This window comes from Pocillopora verrucosa, chromosome 1 (genome assembly GCF_036669915.1).
Source record: "Pocillopora verrucosa isolate sample1 chromosome 1, ASM3666991v2, whole genome shotgun sequence".
NCBI lineage: Eukaryota > Metazoa > Cnidaria > Anthozoa > Scleractinia > Pocilloporidae > Pocillopora > Pocillopora verrucosa.
Genome location: NC_089312.1, coordinates 19,972,656 through 19,990,816, shown reverse-complemented (window position 1 = coordinate 19,990,816; position 18,161 = coordinate 19,972,656). Strand labels below are relative to the sequence as shown.

Below are 18,161 nucleotides of genomic sequence, written 5' to 3'. Positions count from 1 at the left end.
CATGATGAGTATATAAAATTGAAAAAAAAACTGATTCCCTCACCGCTATGGCGGATTATCGGTATTCTAAAATCCCATTCACCGCACTTCATAAGAGAAAATTGAATTGACAGCATTTAACTTACACCTTTGATGGTAAAATACATGTTGATTGAAAATCCTCCAAAGGGTAGACGGGAAAAAGTTTTAAATCTAACCTAACCCCTTACCCTCTTATGGCTATTTAAGCATGATCAGTGGAGTTCAAGCGATCCCCATTGTAGTATTCAGACATGTTGAACAACTGTTTAGAAATCTCATGAAAGAAGTCGAATGTCTACAGTGTTTAGAAACAGTCGAAAATCCCAAAATCTTCATCTCAACCGATTGACGGATATCTTAGCTCTGAGAGACGGCAGTGCAGAGGCTCAGGGATGCAGCAGCTGCGAAGAACACGATACCATAACTGTTTTGTTTGCTGGAGCTTTGTTTGTGCAGCTTGTTTTGAGGCTCATCAGCGCCTCAAGGCCACAAGAGGTCACCGCAATGTTTTGATCGATAATTTGAAAGCACATGATGCGGAGGAGTTAATGCACAGGCCCGTGTCCTGAGAAATATCACGATAATGAATCGCTTGAATATTATTGTCAAAACTGCAACGTTTGTATTTGCAACAAGTGCAGTAAGTCACCGAAGAACAAAAGCTGCATCTGTCGCAAGTGTTTGCCAGGGTCAGTGCTCAACTTGATTTTATTCAAACAAAGATAATAAAACAAACTGAACTGATGAAGAAAAGCGAGAACGAAATCTGCGCTGCCAAGAGATTGGTGACCAAAACTGTGGAAGAAGTTACTCGCATTGCGAGGGAACATGAAACCGTCATTCATACCAAGCTAACGGAAATCAAACCACCCAAGAAAAGAATTACGTAGAAAAAATCGAAAACTTTCGATTGTTCGCTACCGAGCTAAGAGGTGCTGTTGAAAATGGCGAATGAATTGTTCAAAGAAACATCAGCCCTGAAATTCTGCAGGCAGGATATGCTGCTTCTGGTCGCTGTGAGAACTTTTAACCGCGGAGGATATAAAATTTTTTAAACCAAAACATTTCAATTATCGTGTAACCCAGAAAAAATTGATTCTCTTAAAAATTTAATTTCGGGTCGAGTGTTTGGAAGAAGTACAACTAGGAACCGAAACTAAATTTACAGTCACTAGATTCAGAGGGAAATCAGTTTTATGATGAACAAGACCAAGTGAACGTAAAAATCCGCTCCCACCAGATGAAGATGAAAAGAAGAAAATCGAAGATTATAAAATGGAAAAAATGGAATCTACGAAGTCCGTTACCAGCCCAAGAATGTTGGCCTATGTGAAATTTCAGTGGGTTGAATTGAAGCCGCCGACTGGTAGTCCGTGGAGAGTCCAAATGACTGGTCATCAGTATGAAGCTCTTCATTCGTTATAATTACGTGAGAAAGTTTTGCAAGAGTTAAATGGATCATCGAGAATTACAATAAGTAGAAGAAAAGGGAACATTTCCATGGCAAGATTTTCTGAAAAGCGAGTCTAATTGTTTAATTCTGAGTGGAAATATCTGAACTGAGAACAACAGGAGAAAAGGGGCCTGGAGATGAGAGAATAGAAGAATCGAAGTCTGTGGCGTTCACAATTCTTAGTGGCGTGGTAATCATTCGTGGAGAGCCTTTAGAACGATAAAATGTTCCTGTTTACTGTAAATAGTCATTTTCTAAGACACACCAGTCAGCACCTGGTTGATTCACTCGGTGTGTCTATTCGAACGAATGATCACATGATCGTGTGTGACTGGGCTGACTGTTCAGAGTCACAATCCTCTTCCCTGATGGCAAAGAATTGCTACAATCCTTCAGTGCTCTAAACTGTGAAACGCTTCCATGGTTTGCTATTTATCATCAGGAAAGATAGTGTTTTTTTTCTTGCTATCATTAATTTTGATAGAAATTGCACTGAAATGTATTTTAGGATGATCCACGTATCCCAAGTTTATAATTATGGCCTTCTGTTGATAGTTTCTTCATCGGTTTCGCAGAAAGGTCTTAGTCAATAAATAGTTCTCCTATGTCAAGAGAAAATAGTAGGACAGAGAGGGGGTTGCTTTTATAGATTGTGCAAGTAAAATATGCTGATTATGCTAGTAGCAGAGCTCGTTTATTTCCTGATAGCATCCGATTATTCTTGTTAGCTGTATGTATGGTTTTTCAAGCCTGCTTATTTTTCGCATTGGCCTGAACTGCTTTGAGGGGTAGCTTAAAACTTCACTTTTCTCCTTGATTGTTCAGTTTATCAAAAGTCAGTTTCATTCTTGACTTCTGAGTAAGATCAAGTTCATAGATTTTATTAAGTTTGACCATGAACACTTCTTATTTACACTCTCAGATACCTTTACCATTGTATCGTAACAATACTGTTTTGCTTGATCAAAGTTTGAAAAGCTCTTTGAAGATCACTTTGAGTGAGAGAATAACTAATGAGTTTTTTAGTCCGTGCGGGAAAAGGAGTAGATATCAACGTCATGTAATCAGTATTAAATAGCGAAAAAACGATGAAACAAAACACCTTATAACATATCAACTACCTTTTTCACCTTTTTGAAAAACGGCTCTGTGCATCAACTCCTCCATATCTATTGGACCCTATTCCAAGAGCCATTCTGTTTTCACCAAAAACTATTTTGTTCGCCTCTCCTTCCCCGATCCTCTTTAATCAGTGTTACCCAGCTAACAATGAGGTCGTCATTATATAATTAAATCCCTTATTTTAAAAACACCGGAAAAAGGAACTTGGTCAGGACGTGACCAAAAATCATCTCACAAGATAGGATAAAATGCACTTTAACTTGCCTTGGTTTTAACAAATTTCGAGTGTCGTGATGTTAATTTGCAATTGGTTCCATCAAGTGTTATTCGAGAATGAGGATCGATAATATGGTTTCTGTGTTAAAAACTGTTGTCAAGTTTAATTTGCAAGATGGTGAACATTTGTCACCATAAATACCCTTTTCTTTCGTCAGTTAACAAAGAGTATAAAATATCGAATAACAAGACACACACACACAAAGAGCTTTCCACCTAATAAGATGATAAAGCTATAATGAATGGCGATAACTCGAGTAAACGAGTTTTTGAAAAGCCGTACAAACTTTGTATGTTTCCGAAGACACGCACCGTAAAATACTTAAAAAATCATTTTTTTCCTTGAACTTGTCAAATAAAGACCTAGAGCTGCTGACAGTTACAGTAGTCTATGGTAGTTTCTAGTTTTGTATGTGGAATTATTGTATGGTCACGCAAGTTTTTCATTTCCTTATCAGTTCAGCAGCATGGCGGAAAATTTGATCAAGGGAATATCGTGGCAAATGAGTTGTGGTCCTTAGTAGTAATTTTTGTAGCTTTGACAACTTCATTGATCTCAAAACTGGGGATATCTGATGGTTTAGACAAAGAAAGGAAGAATGATCTATTTGCGAGCTGCGATGACATCGAAGGGGACCGAATTTCATAAAAATCGTTCGCTCTTCTCAAACAATGGCAGCAAATGAAATTTTTAAAAATGTTTACAAATCTCTCAAAATTAATCATGATTGAGCCAAAAATAAAGGGGTTAACAAGAGAATTTGTGTAAGTGAGTATGTTACTAAACGTTGCCACTTTGTTAAATAAGCCGTAAGGATTCTCGGAGCCGTTGCCAAAATCGTGCCATAGCCAAGTAACATGTGTTGGTAACATGCAGATTGCAAACACAAGAACAGATATCACGAATGCTTTTACAACTGTGTAGTTTCTCTCCAATCTGTCATCGATGGATTCCTGTGAGAATGTTCTCGTTCCTCTTTGTCGTTTTATCTTTAAGGACCTCGTATCTTTTTGAAGCACGCAAACCGTGCAAGTGTAGAGTAAAGCCATGATACTCAAAGGTATTAAGTAAAGAAGGATGAAAATGATGACAGTGAACATCTTGACAATATAAGCGTTTGGCCATTCTTCACTGCATGAAGATCCTTTCAACTTCAGAACAAGCGATAGAGGTAGCACCATAAGGCCGGATAAAAGCCATATAGCAGCTATGACAGTCAAACCAGTTTTAACTCGTATTCTTGGCTTCAGTGGTGTGACTATCAGTCTGAAACGCTCCACACACATAAATAACAGGGTCATGACGGAGACATAAACAAGTACGGATTGAAATGGATAAATGATGTGGCAAAGAACGGCTCCGTAAGGAAACTCGCCAGTCAACTGCTCTCCAATATCAAGAGGAATGCTTATTAGGCACGTCCCCGCGTCGGTAGTCGCCAAGTTCAGTATTAGATACTCATGGAGCTTTCTTGTCTTCAGTTTTAATATTTCTCTTACAACAAGAAGATTTGCGGCGGATCCTAGAAGGGCAATCAAAATCAGGAGAGAAACTGCTACAGGTACCGTCTTTTCTTGTTGCTTTTCATTTGTCTGATGCACGTTTACAGTTGTGTTGTTGGAAAGAAGATTTACGTTATCCATTCCAAGAGGAGGCTCTGGCCCAAATAGAAATGTTTAAAATGTACAGTTCAATGAAGTTTCAAATCAAACACGACACAAACACAAGATATTCCATCAAGACAGCCAGTACTTTCACTATATATGTACGGTAAGGTTCGGGGGCGTTTCACAAAAAGCTTTAAGTGTCACTTAATATTGTCGATATAACCTTGCTGATTATCTCTCACGGTTTCATTTCGCAGCTTTCGGATGCACCTTGCCGGAAGGTGATATGATACTGGTTCCACTCAAGTAGATCCAATTTAAAAGATAGAATATAGAGTGACTGTGAATATAAGAAAATCATATATGTGAACTGCGGATAAAGACGTGATTATGAAAGCGATCTTCGCAGTAATGAACACTACTTGAGCAGCTGTGAAAATAAAGCCTGGAAAAAATTCAGGCCTGCATGGGATAGAGTGCTATACACAGAAAATATTATGACATTGCGTCTTCAGTTCTTATGCTAAATCAACGGTACCTGAGAAAAACTCAGAGACGACCTTGAGTATGAGGGTGTTCCCAATCAATTACTGCCTAGAACTTTCCTCTCGCTTACAAGTTGAGCCTGTTTTCTAGGAGAGCAATTTTTTTAAGAGGCATGCTTTTTGTCTCTCATAATTTTTATAAATATCTTTCGGAGACGAGCAGGTTGATCGCTTGAATGCTACGTTTTATCAGTTTTGATTGACAAGCGTGGTTAAACAGGAAGGCTGCGGTGCAAATTACAGTTTCCCGAATTATCGATGTCAAACGCCGCGCCTTGAGGTCACGTCTCGTCCTGTGGCCTCGACCAACGTCGGTTTTAAAAGCCATTTGTAATATCTATGAATAGGAACTCAGGAAGATATGTACTGGGAACTTCTTTCGCCTCTCTGATAGCTATGATCTTAAAGATACTTTTCGTACCATTCTGCTGGTCACATGATAGCTTGTTGATGAACACGAAGTGCCTCTTTATACTTAAGTTTTGTGACAACTTATCTTCATGATTTTTGTAATCTATCACTGAAAAAGGCGTGTGTCGTAAACTTTTGCCCGTGCGAAAATTAAGTAAATAGCAGATATTTTAAGAGCTTTTATTATCGTTCAAAATCCATTCACTTCATGTGTTTTCATTGATATTCGAAAGCAAGCTAAGGCATCTTTTACACATTTCTGTATTGAGGAAATCGCAAAAATAAGGTGTCGCAAAAATGAAGTGTAATAGGGCTGATAAGTATCCGGCGATATTGATCTTATCAGAGCTGCTCCAATAACAGAGGAAATTACATGTTATATCGTACAAAACTTGACATTTACGTGTGTGTCTTAATTACAGGTTTAAGGGAAGTTGTCGCCCTAAACGTTGCGAGTTTGACTTGTTAGCTAATGACGTGGGTTCTTGCCAAATCAATGGCAAGGTAAACGCAAAAAATCTGAACGATTGGTTTCGGGAAAAAAAATTAAATCGATAGCTACAATGGTAGTAACACCTGTAGAACAAAGATTTTATTAGCTGTAACCTTCGAGTTTTTCACGACCTTACAACAAACAGCGTTAATTGTACGTAACGACTAAAGCGTTACCTTTTCTATTTTTTGGAGTTGAAAATGAGGTTTTCTTTATTCTCATCATCTTTGACAGCTTTTACTTCAATAATCAAGTCATGATCGAGCTGATATGAAATTTAATTAGAGATACTTTGCGTTGTTATTATATTTTCTACATGTCTTAGTTTACGGTGACAATGTTCTAGATGAAAATTTCATCATATCTGACTCATGTTGATAAATAAAACTTATTTAGTTTGAAAGAAAATGTTGTGGATCGGATGGTCTTCCCATTATTTCTTTATGTATCACTTTTTTCTGCTATAATAATAAAGTAGGAAATATTCCAAAAATCTACACCGAGTTTGGAATGGCCTTTTGCCTGGGTAAACAGAGCTATCATATAACCAAGACTTGTTCCTATAGAGAAAAAGGGACATGACTGTTCCATATGGGCAGGTGTAATAGTGACATGAATTTATCCGGCGGAATAGCTGTCCCGTAACTCAGAGATCCAAGTTCAGTTTGAGGCGGGCTCAGGCCTGAGACAGCTTGACTGTGTTGCATTCTGTTTATCGCGACTGTTTAGAGGTCCTGTTGGTTAAAAATTGAAGCCAACACGTGTTCATTAATTCAATTCCATATTCAACTGGCCGTTACTTGGTTTTCCGTTTCACGCGTTTACTATCAAGAAGATGAAATGAAAGAAAAAAGTCACTGATCAAAAAATAGCATGCAGCCATGAATGATCGTTCTAATATTTATGTCTCTCCTTAGCTAAGTGCCAAATTTTCAGTCTTTTATAAGATTCATCTCAACGTAGAAGTTTGTTTTTTCTTGATCCTGAACAATTTCATTATTTAAAATAAAACAGAAATTGCATTTAGAAAGTCAATGCACAAGCTCGAGACCTTCTCCTCTAAGAGATAGTTACTCTCGCTCGAAGGATTGAATTGTCCTCGATCATTTCTAACGACTGGCCAGGAGCAACTTGGTTCAAACCTCTTCCTCTTTTAAGAGGCATACTATCTAAAACAGCTTCTCTGAAGGCTGGAATTTGCCAAGAATAAAGAAATGGATTGAGGCTTGAGTTAAGCCAGATGAAAACATACTGAAGATCTCGTAGCCAATGAATCGTAATGCAGCTGCAACTGTGGCATAAGTTCAAAGTGTAGATAATCACGCACGAAGGGGTATAACAGATGAGGTATGCAGCGAGTATGAGCACGAATGTCTTCGCTATGCGCTTTTCCTGTTCAAGAGCCCTTTTATTGGCGCTTTCAAAGTTCATGCCGGAATGAAGATGCGACGACATCTGAAACTGTGTACGAAGTTTGTGATACACGGAGATGTACGAGAAGAAAAATATAATTACGGTCGCAAAGATTGCCATATTGGCGAAAACAAAAGCATATTTAATAAATCCTATTTCGAAATACAGCACTGACGGCAGGGAAATGGATACAGTCCAAACGCAAACCGATACAGCGAGCGCATGGCTTGGGCGTATTTTGTTCCTGTAGATAACTGGACGCGCCACAGCGATGTAACGATCGACAGCCATTGCTGTGAGACTGAGAGTTGATGCCGAGCAGCAGATGAAATACGATACGTGAGCCACTGCAAGAACTGGTAAGTCAGGATGATTTGTTAATGCCTCCAGCAGGTGAACATTGGTAGATATCGTCAGTGCGATAAGGCCAACAACGAGGTCGGCAAATGCCAAATTGACTACCAAGCAGTTAAACGCATTTCGCAGCAGTTTTCGTCGCTGTTTGTACACCGCCCAGCAGATGAGAAAGTTTGTGGGCACTATAAAGAAAAAAAGGACGAAGGAAATGACCGTCGTAAGGAACGAGAGTGATATTGGAGGAGGCACATCGGAACAGTCTTTCTCGTAGAGGGACATGGCAATCAAATGAGCAGCGTTGTAGACGAGATATTTGTCGAATGAATATATACTACATCTAACTGTCGTCGCGGTTCAGGGCGGGCCGATGTGACTGTCGTCGCGGTTCTAGGCGGGCCGTAGAAGTCAACGAAATATCATAACACCTAAGATAAATATCACACGACTATGAAAAAAATATGGACGAGCCAGAACAGGTGCTCTTGAGTAAACCCACAGGTATATTGTTGAAGATTGCAGAACAAAAATAAAAAATTAGCTCTTGATAAAAAGAACTTCAGAATTCAATTTAGAAGATGTGGAAATTTTCATTTCTGCTTTGAAAAATAAAGAGGTAATCGAGAGTTATTGCAATCACTTCTCCTTGTGTCAATATCAAATAAATGTGTGGTATTTTTTTTTGAAGTCGTAAAATATCATCATGGCTACTGAGGTAGTGCTACAGGTCGCGAATACGAACCTGAAACCAGTGGGAAAAAGTTTTATATAATTTTCATATCAGTTATGAATTGCCCGTGGACTCTTTCTTCGGCTTCATAGCGCAAAGCAGATCTAAATACCAAACTGATCCTAAGGTAGAACATTGACAGACTCTTGACAACAGATGTCAAACATTACTGACACCTTGCTAAGAACTTTTGAAATCACTGTGTAAACGACAAATTCAAACGGATCAACTTGATGGCAAAGCTGGTGACTGTAGAACAAAACTGGTCCATCAATGTCGACTTACAAAGCAAAAGATTCCAGTGAAACTCCACTGTTCACTTAAGAAAAATAATAACCTACGCTTAGATTCAGGAAACGTCCAACGATGTCATTGTCCATAGTATAGTAAAATTATTGATTATGGTGATATTAGTCGTAAGAACTTTGTTTGGCGCTTTTTCAATGATCCTTGTTCTGCAGTAGTGTTTCCATATAGCTGGCACCATGCATATGTATGTAATTTCTATTCCACGGGTCTATTTTCCCGATGAAAATACACTGCCCTCTACGACTCCTCGACACTGATTTGCATTTGCAACATCAAAACGAAAGTGGAAACGAAATTTTAAATGCAAAGTTGCCTACTATAAAGAAATACTACTGAAGAATCGCACGGGACAGCTGAGAAACTGCTCAGCAAAACAGTGAGATTCAAAAAGCACCAATCAAAGCCGCGAGAAAACAACCAATTACAGCGGCGCATCAAACATCGTAAGGTGACGTAAAGCCAGTCTTCATTGCCTGAAATAGAGTTGCACTATGCCGTCAAGTCTCGATCAACATCAGATTTGACTTCTTCGAGACAGGCGATAAAATTAATCTTTATCACAAGACATTTTATAATATATTTTTATTTTCCCCGACTAATGATTTTTTATTTCGACCTTTCTTTTGCATTCGTAGCTCACAGGTGTTTTATGTTAAAAAAATAAAAAGTAAAAAAAAAAACCCAAACCACGGGCTAGACTGATGCTGGCTAAAGAAAGAAAAGCTTCTCCTAAATTTTGAACCCGCGAAACCAAATTTTCTAATTTTCACAGCCAGAGACTAAAAAATATTATCGCAATCGGTAGGGTGGCTTTGATATGGATCCCCGCACTAAAGAAAGTTTAAAATTTGATTTGATCTCGTGGTGAGAATTTTAAAGCAATTTGAATTGAATGAGTTTGAAGAGTGAAGAAGTTTGAAGTTTGAAGAAGAGTTTGAAGAGTAAAGCAAGAATTATTTATCGCAAATGTACCTTCACTTCACGTATTCTCTTTCGCAGCGTGAAAACGCGCCATTAGTTGTTTCTCTAAGTAATAACTTCTTATGTTTTTATGTTTGAAAGAATCAGCCCGAAAAGTTGTTCGCTATTAATGACCCTCATATTCAGCTTTTCGTGTCTGAGTGAAACATTTCATTGATTTTTTCAAAAACGTTCTTCTCATCAAATTTGATTGCATTTTCGATATCTGACCCTCTTAGTAATTATTTGGTTTGTGTATTGATCCTTTCGCAGTTTCTTAATTATTTATGGCAAAAATTGTGCCTATAGGCTTTGGCCAGCACAATAAAGATATGTGCGAGATACGATATGAAAGTTAAATAATCATTAACTGTTAGTTCATTAGACACATAATGCAACTATCTTCCATAACGTCACATAGCAAAAATAAAAATTATTAATGGCTCTAAACAGTACAAATTCTGCATTACTAATAAAATACATGCATCTCTTCTTAACAGCTGTCTCGCTTTAAGTACCCTAACAATACAATCGACAGGATATATGTTCTGTTGGTTGCAAGGCTTGAGTCATTGTCTTGCGAAACTTTCCTCCAAGTCGACGAGATTTGTTCCAGCTTGTTCGAAGCTCGCGAAAACAGTAGCGCTGAATATTACTGAAAAAGCTCAAAGCAAAGGCAGTCATGGCACTTTTCGAGAAAGACTGTTCCGATGTACCTCCTCCAACATCACTATCGTTTTTGACGACGGTTATTTCAATTTTCTTGTTTTTCTTTACAGTGCCGCCGAACTTTCTGATCTGCTGGGCAGTTTGTAAAGAGAGACGAAAACTGCTACGAAATGCGTTCAACTGCTTGGTTTTCAATTTGGCATTTGCTGACCTCATTGTCGGACTCATCGTGCTGACAATTTCTGCGTATGTTCACCTGCTCGAGGCATTGACAACTCATCCCAATTTACCCGTTCTTCCCGTAGTTCACGTGGCGTATTTCGTCTGCTGCACGGCGTCAACTCTTTGCCTCATAGCAATGGCTGTCGATCGTTACATTGCCGTTGCGCATCCAGTCGTTCACAGAAACAAAATAACCCCGAAACGAGCTGTGCTTGTTTCGACCTGCATTTGGCTTTTCTCCATTTTGTTACCTGTGTCGGTGTATTTTGAAGTTGGTTTCATCAAATACGCTTTTGTTTTCGCCAACACAATCATCGCTGCCACCGTGGTAATCCTGTTCTTTTCTTACGTCACAATTTACCGCAGACTTCGCGCACATTTTCAGATGTCGTCGCAGCTTCAATCTGGAATGAATTCTGACACCGCAAACAGAAAGGCTCTCGAGCATGAAAGGCGCATAGCGAAGACATTCGTGCTGATACTCGTTGCTTTCTTCATCTGTTACACCCCTTCTTGTGTAATTATTTACATTTTAAACTTCTGCCGAAGTTGTAGCTGCGTTACAATTCACTGGTTTCGAGACCTTCAGTACATTTCCATCTGGGTTAACTCAAGTCTCAATCCTTTTCTTTATTCCTGGCGAATTCCAAGCTTGAAAGAAGCTATTTTAGCCAGAATTCCTTTTAAAAGGGGAAGAATAGGAAATCAGGCGGCTAACGGGAAGGAACTGAGTAGGGTCAACGAACGAAATAATAGCACCACGCCGGAAATTTACCAGCAACATTGATAAAGTTATAAAGAAAGGATTGACAAAAGACATAATAATCTTTGTGATGATTTGAGCCCCAGAGAATCCCAGTTGATTGATTGTGTATTCTTCCACCAGAACTACGTAAGAGGTGACGAAGCGGAAACCTAAAATCACGAAATGCCGAGTTCCCTGATTGAATATCCAAGGGCAAGACAACACTAACAATTCTAGCCTTGTATTCCTTATGTTACTATTAATTTATGCCGATTATTGAAGGATACTTTTAGAAACAGGAAATATTGCGGAACTCTCTTTTAAGTTCACTTTTGCATAATAGCAGATTCTACAAAGTAATATTATCAAAAGAAAATGATCTTACACAAGCTTTCGATTCTCACATCGATAAGTCTAAGCTACTCTTAATCAGGCTTAACTTTCAGCTATAAAAACGAATCCCAGACTTTGACACTCTCGAGATCCTTCGCAAAGGTTTTGCGAGTTGATTCAATCCACCATTCGAGAGCTCGTTGGCAATAAAGGTTATTTCAAGAGCCAGGTATTCATGACATGCACGTGAAAACTTTCCTGGATTTTGCTTGAATCGAATGCATCGTCTTTCGCTGAATAGAAACGACATGATAAAATTTGGGCTCGGCCGAGGAAATTCATCATCGGGATTGAGAGTCCGAAAAAGCATTTTAATGAAATATAAAAAGTAATTAACAAAAAAAGTGTCCAAATGGCTTGAAACCACTTCACGAAAAAACTTCAGTTCCCGTTATGATGTTTGCTAGATATGCAGTTTGCGCAATACTGAATTTGATTTTGTTGTTGTTCGTATCGATTGCAGGGATCGGTTTGTGAAATGAAACAGGTAAATTGCCGTTTTTTTATTCGAGTAAGTGTTCACCGTGTTTAATACATTTCGAAAATTTTACGATTGTTTGACAAGACATCATGATTAACGTCTCAAAGATAAAGGCCTCGACGTCGATTATCTCTCAGTGACACTTGAAGCATTTACAAGAGGTTATTTAACGTTCGCTTTTTTCTCAAAATATCAAACGAAATAAAGAAAAACGAATACAAAAAAGTGTTTCTCAATAGGGACGCAACGTCTGAGGTCGCTGGCTAAATGAGCTACAATGAAACAATCTCATCAGATCTGAAAGAGTTGTTGTCCACTAAATGAGGTTTAGCAGCTGGAACGTATTGTTTACCCTCTCATGCTGTGCAAATGTAGTGAGGCTAACTTATGTATATAACCAACTCAAAAACAAACAAATAAAAGGAGATTTTAAAATTAAACTTCAGAAAATGTAGTCCCCAGTGGTTGTATTTTGGCTTATGTTTAGCGAACGAGGCTTTGCACTTCACTTTCAGGCTAAACACCTCAATCGAGGGCAGACAAACGTTTCTCAACCGATTAAGCATAGTGGAACTTGAAACAGGAAGGAATGAAAAAAAAAACACAGTTAAGGTTTAACGAATGATTCGATGCATTTTGAACACAGTTCAATGAAACAAATTTCATTTCTTTTCATTTTAGTTTGTCTCAATTGAAGACAGAAAGAAAACAATCTGATAATCTAGACCCATTTCAGACTTAGAATGCTTTACCAAACGAAATGGAATATGAGAAATCCATGGGAGCTGTTAAAAGCAAATTAGGTTATCTTTATCTCTCTATCGATTTTTAGTGGAGCACTTCACTTGTAAGATAGTGTCTTAATTTTATCCATAAACAGTTAAAAGGTTCATTTTTTATGTACTTATTACAAACTAGTAAAAGCTTTGTAAGCTTGATCGTAATTTTGTACCGCACGACTTTTGGAAAGACCAGAAGTGAAAAATATTGCGATTTTTTTTATCAAAGTTACTGTGGTTAAAAATCGTTTTCTATACCTGACGGCTTTTTAATGTTAAAAAATCGGGCCGAAAATTCTTAAGTTCGCCGATCATTTGCAATCCGTTTTAATCTTAACCGTCGTCGTACCTTTTAGTTTTATTTTCACCTGCCGGAATTTTAAAAAAAATGATTATTTAAAATTCTAACTTCTATTCTTCGCGGGGGTATTTTGATGACGCTGTTAGTTACTTCTGGTCGTGTACAGGCCTCCTCAAAATGCATTTAAACACATTTAAATGGGAAAATGCGATAAACTGAATCAACATTCAATTGACAATACCAGAGCATCACGGTGTTCTTAATCATGAAGGCCATACACTATTTTTTTTCATAAGAATGTCTTATTTTGGGGCTGAGGCTGAACGTGCTTATTTTTTCGCAATTTGAGCCTAAAAAAGTTCTTAACATGTTCTTAAGATGTGTGGTATAGTACTTCAATAAATCAATTCGGATGTGACTAGACGAAGTTCGACTACAAACTGAGTTGTTCCGGCTTCAGTGTATCGTGCAATAGTAAAACCGCATTATTAATGTTGGAAAAGGCCCCAAGGTATTTGAGTAAATTGTCTTGTTAGACCACAGTTTTACATTTCTTTTACCTTTATTTAAACTTCTCACCAAAAAAAGAGCAAAATTAAGACGTTATTAACTGACTCTCAGCCAAGGAATGTTCTTAGTATGTTCGTAAAATTTTGATTAATCTCAGTTTAAACATTCTTATGAAAAGGCTCTTATTTCTAAAAAAAAGTGTGTATGCGATAAACTGTGTGACTCGAATCCTCTTAAGTCTGACGCAAACACAGTACCTCGCCTTAAATGTCTTCTATTGCAAATACAACCGCTGGTCCTTGCAGTGACGACGTTATGTCCAAGGACATGATTTTCGTACCCAGCAGATAGAGGTCTTGAATGGAACTTGTTTTATGGAAAGATTACTCGGTCTGCTTTCTGGAGACGTTTTGCATGTGAAAATTCTTAAGGTGCAGCCTGCGCCGAAGGGTCTCATCATCTCAGAAATGCCGCTATAGGCCTTTACGAAATGCCATATTGTTATGAATTTTAGGAGTTCATCAAAGAAACCCTTTGCTTGAGAATAGTGTACAAACCATTACATGTGCGGACCGTTTAAATAATTCAGAGCAACAGGATATAGTGTCGTGTTTTTAGCCTATTTGTTTATGTTGCGATCCATTATCACTAGGAATAGACACGCTCTATGAGCCACCTGCAGAAATGAGCTATCAAGCACCTTTCAAATATGATTCAGAGTGAAGCTGCAGCTCTTGAATAAGACAGACTGACGAAAGTAAAATTGGGAAAAAATATTTTTAATTAACTTTTATTCTACACATACGGCAACCACGTTTTTAGAGTAGGTCCAAATTTAACGTTTTCATACAGTATGCTGCCATGTGCCTATTAAGGACAAAGAAAACTCAGAATTTTTTCTTTGTTTAACACTCGTGACAAGACGAAAAACATCTTTTTCTATTTCTTTAACGAGCTCAAAACCTACAATCTTCCTTATTCTGTTTATAAACATGATGCTGTCGACATTGCTGATCTTAGCAGTGTGCAGGACGCGTGTCATATATGAACTTCGTAATGGGTCTTGCTCACCATAGAGTCTCTGTGGCTTGGTTTGTAGAGCGTCGGAGCGCGGACTCCGAAGGTCTGTGGTTCGATTCCTCGCAGGGACTCAGAATTTTTTCTTTGTCCCACGGTCGTGACAAGAAGAAAAACATCTTTCTCTAAAAACCTTTTAAAAATCTTTTAATTGCGAAAGAATATGAAAATTTTTTAAACCTGTAATGGTGTAACTGGCACTCGACAAAATACTACTTTAAGTTGTTTCTACATGCGAAAAACAATTTTACCTTTTAATCGAGGCTAGAGAACAATCAAAGTTTTTAGTTTTGTTAAGTCCCAGCAGCCTTATGTATTCCCCACGGAGAGACTTGTTCATGATACCATAAAAAACAGGATTAATATACGAACTTGCAATGCTGCAAACTGTGTATATCACATAAAAACCACGAGGATGTGCCCATCCACCTCGAACCTGGTCCAGCAAATCCGTTATTATGACCGGTGCCCGACAAATCGCATATGCAAGTACTGTTACCAATATCGTCTTGATTAACTTGATTTCTTGTGTTGTCATCCTAAGAGTATCGCTGTTTTGAATTTGCAGACTTTTTACACCCGGTGATTTCGGGCCCTCAAAGCTAAGTACACTTTCAAGTAAAAATTCTGAACAACAACGGAAGGAATAACAATATAAGCTATGCCGATTATCGCCAGAGGTGACGAATCCACAAAGCAGATGCATTTACCGGGATGAAAAGAGTATACACCGCAATTTGCCACATACGGAAGTTGTACTGTGGATGAAAACAACCATAAAGCAACTGTCATCGCTTTCGCTCGCTTCACGCTGAAGACGAGATTCGGTGTCTCAGTGGGTGAGCGATGCGAAAGTGACGGTCAAGCGCCATTAAGGCCATAGTTTGTAATGACATGCTGGCTAGAAACGCTACTGAATAGCCACTGACTTGGCAAAGATTAAATCCACCTAGCCATCTTCCAGCGATATTTGAGGACAAAAACAACGGAATTTGCAACACTTCCATGGCAAGGTCAGAAATCGCTAACGACATAATCAATATACCAGCTGAGTTTCAGAGTCTGGGTGTTTTGTAAACAACGATTAAAACCAGCACATTACCGTACAGTCCCACAGCAGCAAGAATTGACCCAGTTGACGTTTCTAATACAATTTCAGAAGAACTTCTTAAGCTAAGAAGGAGTTGAAGACGTCTTTTCCCGGACAAAGTATCATTCATTGTGAATGCACTGTTTGCCTATGTGGGACCAAACTGTTGCCGATAAGTCAGTGGTTGTCTTGAAATCGTGCTGGCCTAGTTTCCGATTGCTCACGCGCTGAAAAGGAGAAGTTGTGATTATTTCACCTAGTTTTGCATGATTCGTCTATGCATATAAGACAAAGCTATTGAGCTGAGCAGGAGCCCTGAAATTGCGTCCTAAGTAATAAAATAATGCCTTCAAAACGAAAATATCTCACAAAGATTACATCTGAGGGGATTTTAAACCTCCATACTGACTATTTGCAATTATCACACTGCTGAATTTTCTAGAGCAAACAATGTCTAAGAATATCCTAAATAGTAAATTTACCTTTCAGCAAATATGAAGACGAAAGTGGGCAAGCAATTAAAAGGGGAATTTATGATAAATAAAATTGTAAGAGACGAAAAGAAAAGAAAAGAAATCGGCGAAGCTAGCCAAGTTTCCCACTGTAAAAAAAAATTTATGGAATGCAGATTTATTGAAAATCCGTGGTTGACTGTCATAGATAAATTAGGGAACCATGATACTCTATCATCACCCATTGAAACTAACTATCAGTCACAAGAGCAGAATGAAAAAAAAAATGTCTCACTTTAATTAAACTGTTAATAATCTATGACTTTAATTCAATTTCTTTCAAATAACTCAGTCGGCGTAACATTTCCTACTTTGCTCTGGCCCCAAATTATGCCCTTGTTAATTTGCCTACTCAATACCGGCCATCAAGTTTTAATTAAAATCTACATTTTTCCCTATTTCAGTTTACATAGTTTATGATGGTTTGCCATGTAGAATTGAAAAGAATATTTGAAAAGCACCCGCAAAATCAAGAATTTCATTTCGCTTCACAGAGTGGACGAAGAAAACAGCAGGTTAAGATATATTCAATCGTTTGTTCGTTTCGCCTCCTCAATCAGTCGCGGAGTGGATGGGATTTGGGGCAGTTAGGGATAAGATACAATCTTATAAGTAGAGAGGCGCAAACCGAGAATCGATAGAATATCATTCGTTTTTACATCTTTGTTGATTACGATATCGAGTTTTCATGGGGGAAAACTGAACAGACCACGTTTTGCAGAAACTTTTTCGTTGATCCTAAAGTAATAGCACAACTGACCAAGAGGACGATCCTTAGAAGGTGTAACTGCTGACGGAAAGAATTCTTAACCCTTCCACGTTCCTTACTAAGTCGCCAGTTTCTTAGAAGCAAAACTGGAACTACAACTCTTGGATCAATGCCAGTATCTGAGCCGGAGAAACTGCGCACCTATACCTCCTTTATCCAAAATTAACCTCAACTCGTTATCAGTTGACTGTTGATGGGTCAAAGGAAGTAGGTGCGAAGTTGCTCAGATACTAGCACTGATCCACAACCGTTGATGGGTCTCTAAACCCTTTAACTCCTAGACCGAATATGTAATTCTCCTTACTGTCAACCATACAATTCTTATAATGTTAGTTCAGAGAATTCAGTATTGGATCAACTAATTATCCCTAAATTGATAGTTTTCTTTATTCTCATCACTTGTCTGCTTGATATTGTACTGATATTGTAAGGGGAATTTCTTTCTTGGTCACTCATGGGAATTAAAGGGTTAATTGGATATAAGACAGATAGAACTGAGGTGATTCACAGAGTTGAATGTCCCTAATAAAGCTTCTAAACTTAATCTCCTGGTCATGTACTGTTCTAAACTAGACAAAACAAATCGCATTGCAAGTCTCAATATTTAGCCAGATAGGACATTGTCTCTCAACTAAATTAGTGCGCTATATCTAGATATGCTCATCTGGAATGGAACTTATGGTAACTACTTTTACGGTCACGATTCTCAGATTCTCATGGTGAATCACAATAACAATGAACAAAAAACTGCATGAATCGACAAAATACTAAGAATTTACGTCACCACTCTCAAGAAAAAAAGTAAGTTGTCACTCGCGCACCTCTATTATTGTTATCTTATCTAATAGCTTAGATACTACGTGCGCTCTGATTGGTTCAAACCTATCGTTTATTTTACCAATAAAATGATAGGTATTA

General features: G+C 38.1%; 3 protein-coding genes and 1 pseudogene across 3 annotated transcripts; 1 reads left to right on the top strand and 3 right to left on the bottom strand.

The window, feature by feature from the left end:
* Window positions 1–2,933: 2,933 nt before the first annotated feature.
* Window positions 2,934–4,579, bottom strand: LOC131791831 (galanin receptor type 1-like). Its single transcript, XM_059109206.2, has one exon. It carries the CDS (start codon window positions 4,514–4,516, stop codon window positions 3,356–3,358), a length of 1,161 nt encoding a protein of 386 aa, XP_058965189.2. The 5' UTR covers window positions 4,517–4,579; the 3' UTR covers window positions 2,934–3,355.
* A 1,626-nt stretch (window positions 4,580–6,205) lies between these two features.
* On the bottom strand, window positions 6,206–7,978 carry LOC131791832 (adenosine receptor A1-like). Its single transcript, XM_059109207.2, has one exon. It carries the CDS (start codon window positions 7,976–7,978, stop codon window positions 6,989–6,991), a length of 990 nt encoding a protein of 329 aa, XP_058965190.2. The 3' UTR covers window positions 6,206–6,988.
* A 2,399-nt stretch (window positions 7,979–10,377) lies between these two features.
* Window positions 10,378–11,373, top strand: LOC131791814 (adenosine receptor A1-like). Its single transcript, XM_059109193.2, has one exon. The coding sequence runs from the start codon at window positions 10,378–10,380 to the stop codon at window positions 11,371–11,373; it is 996 nt and encodes a 331-aa protein (XP_058965176.2).
* Window positions 11,374–15,119: 3,746 nt separating this feature from the next.
* Window positions 15,120–16,171, bottom strand: LOC131791813 (melatonin receptor type 1A-like; annotated as a pseudogene).
* Window positions 16,172–18,161: the final 1,990 nt, after the last annotated feature.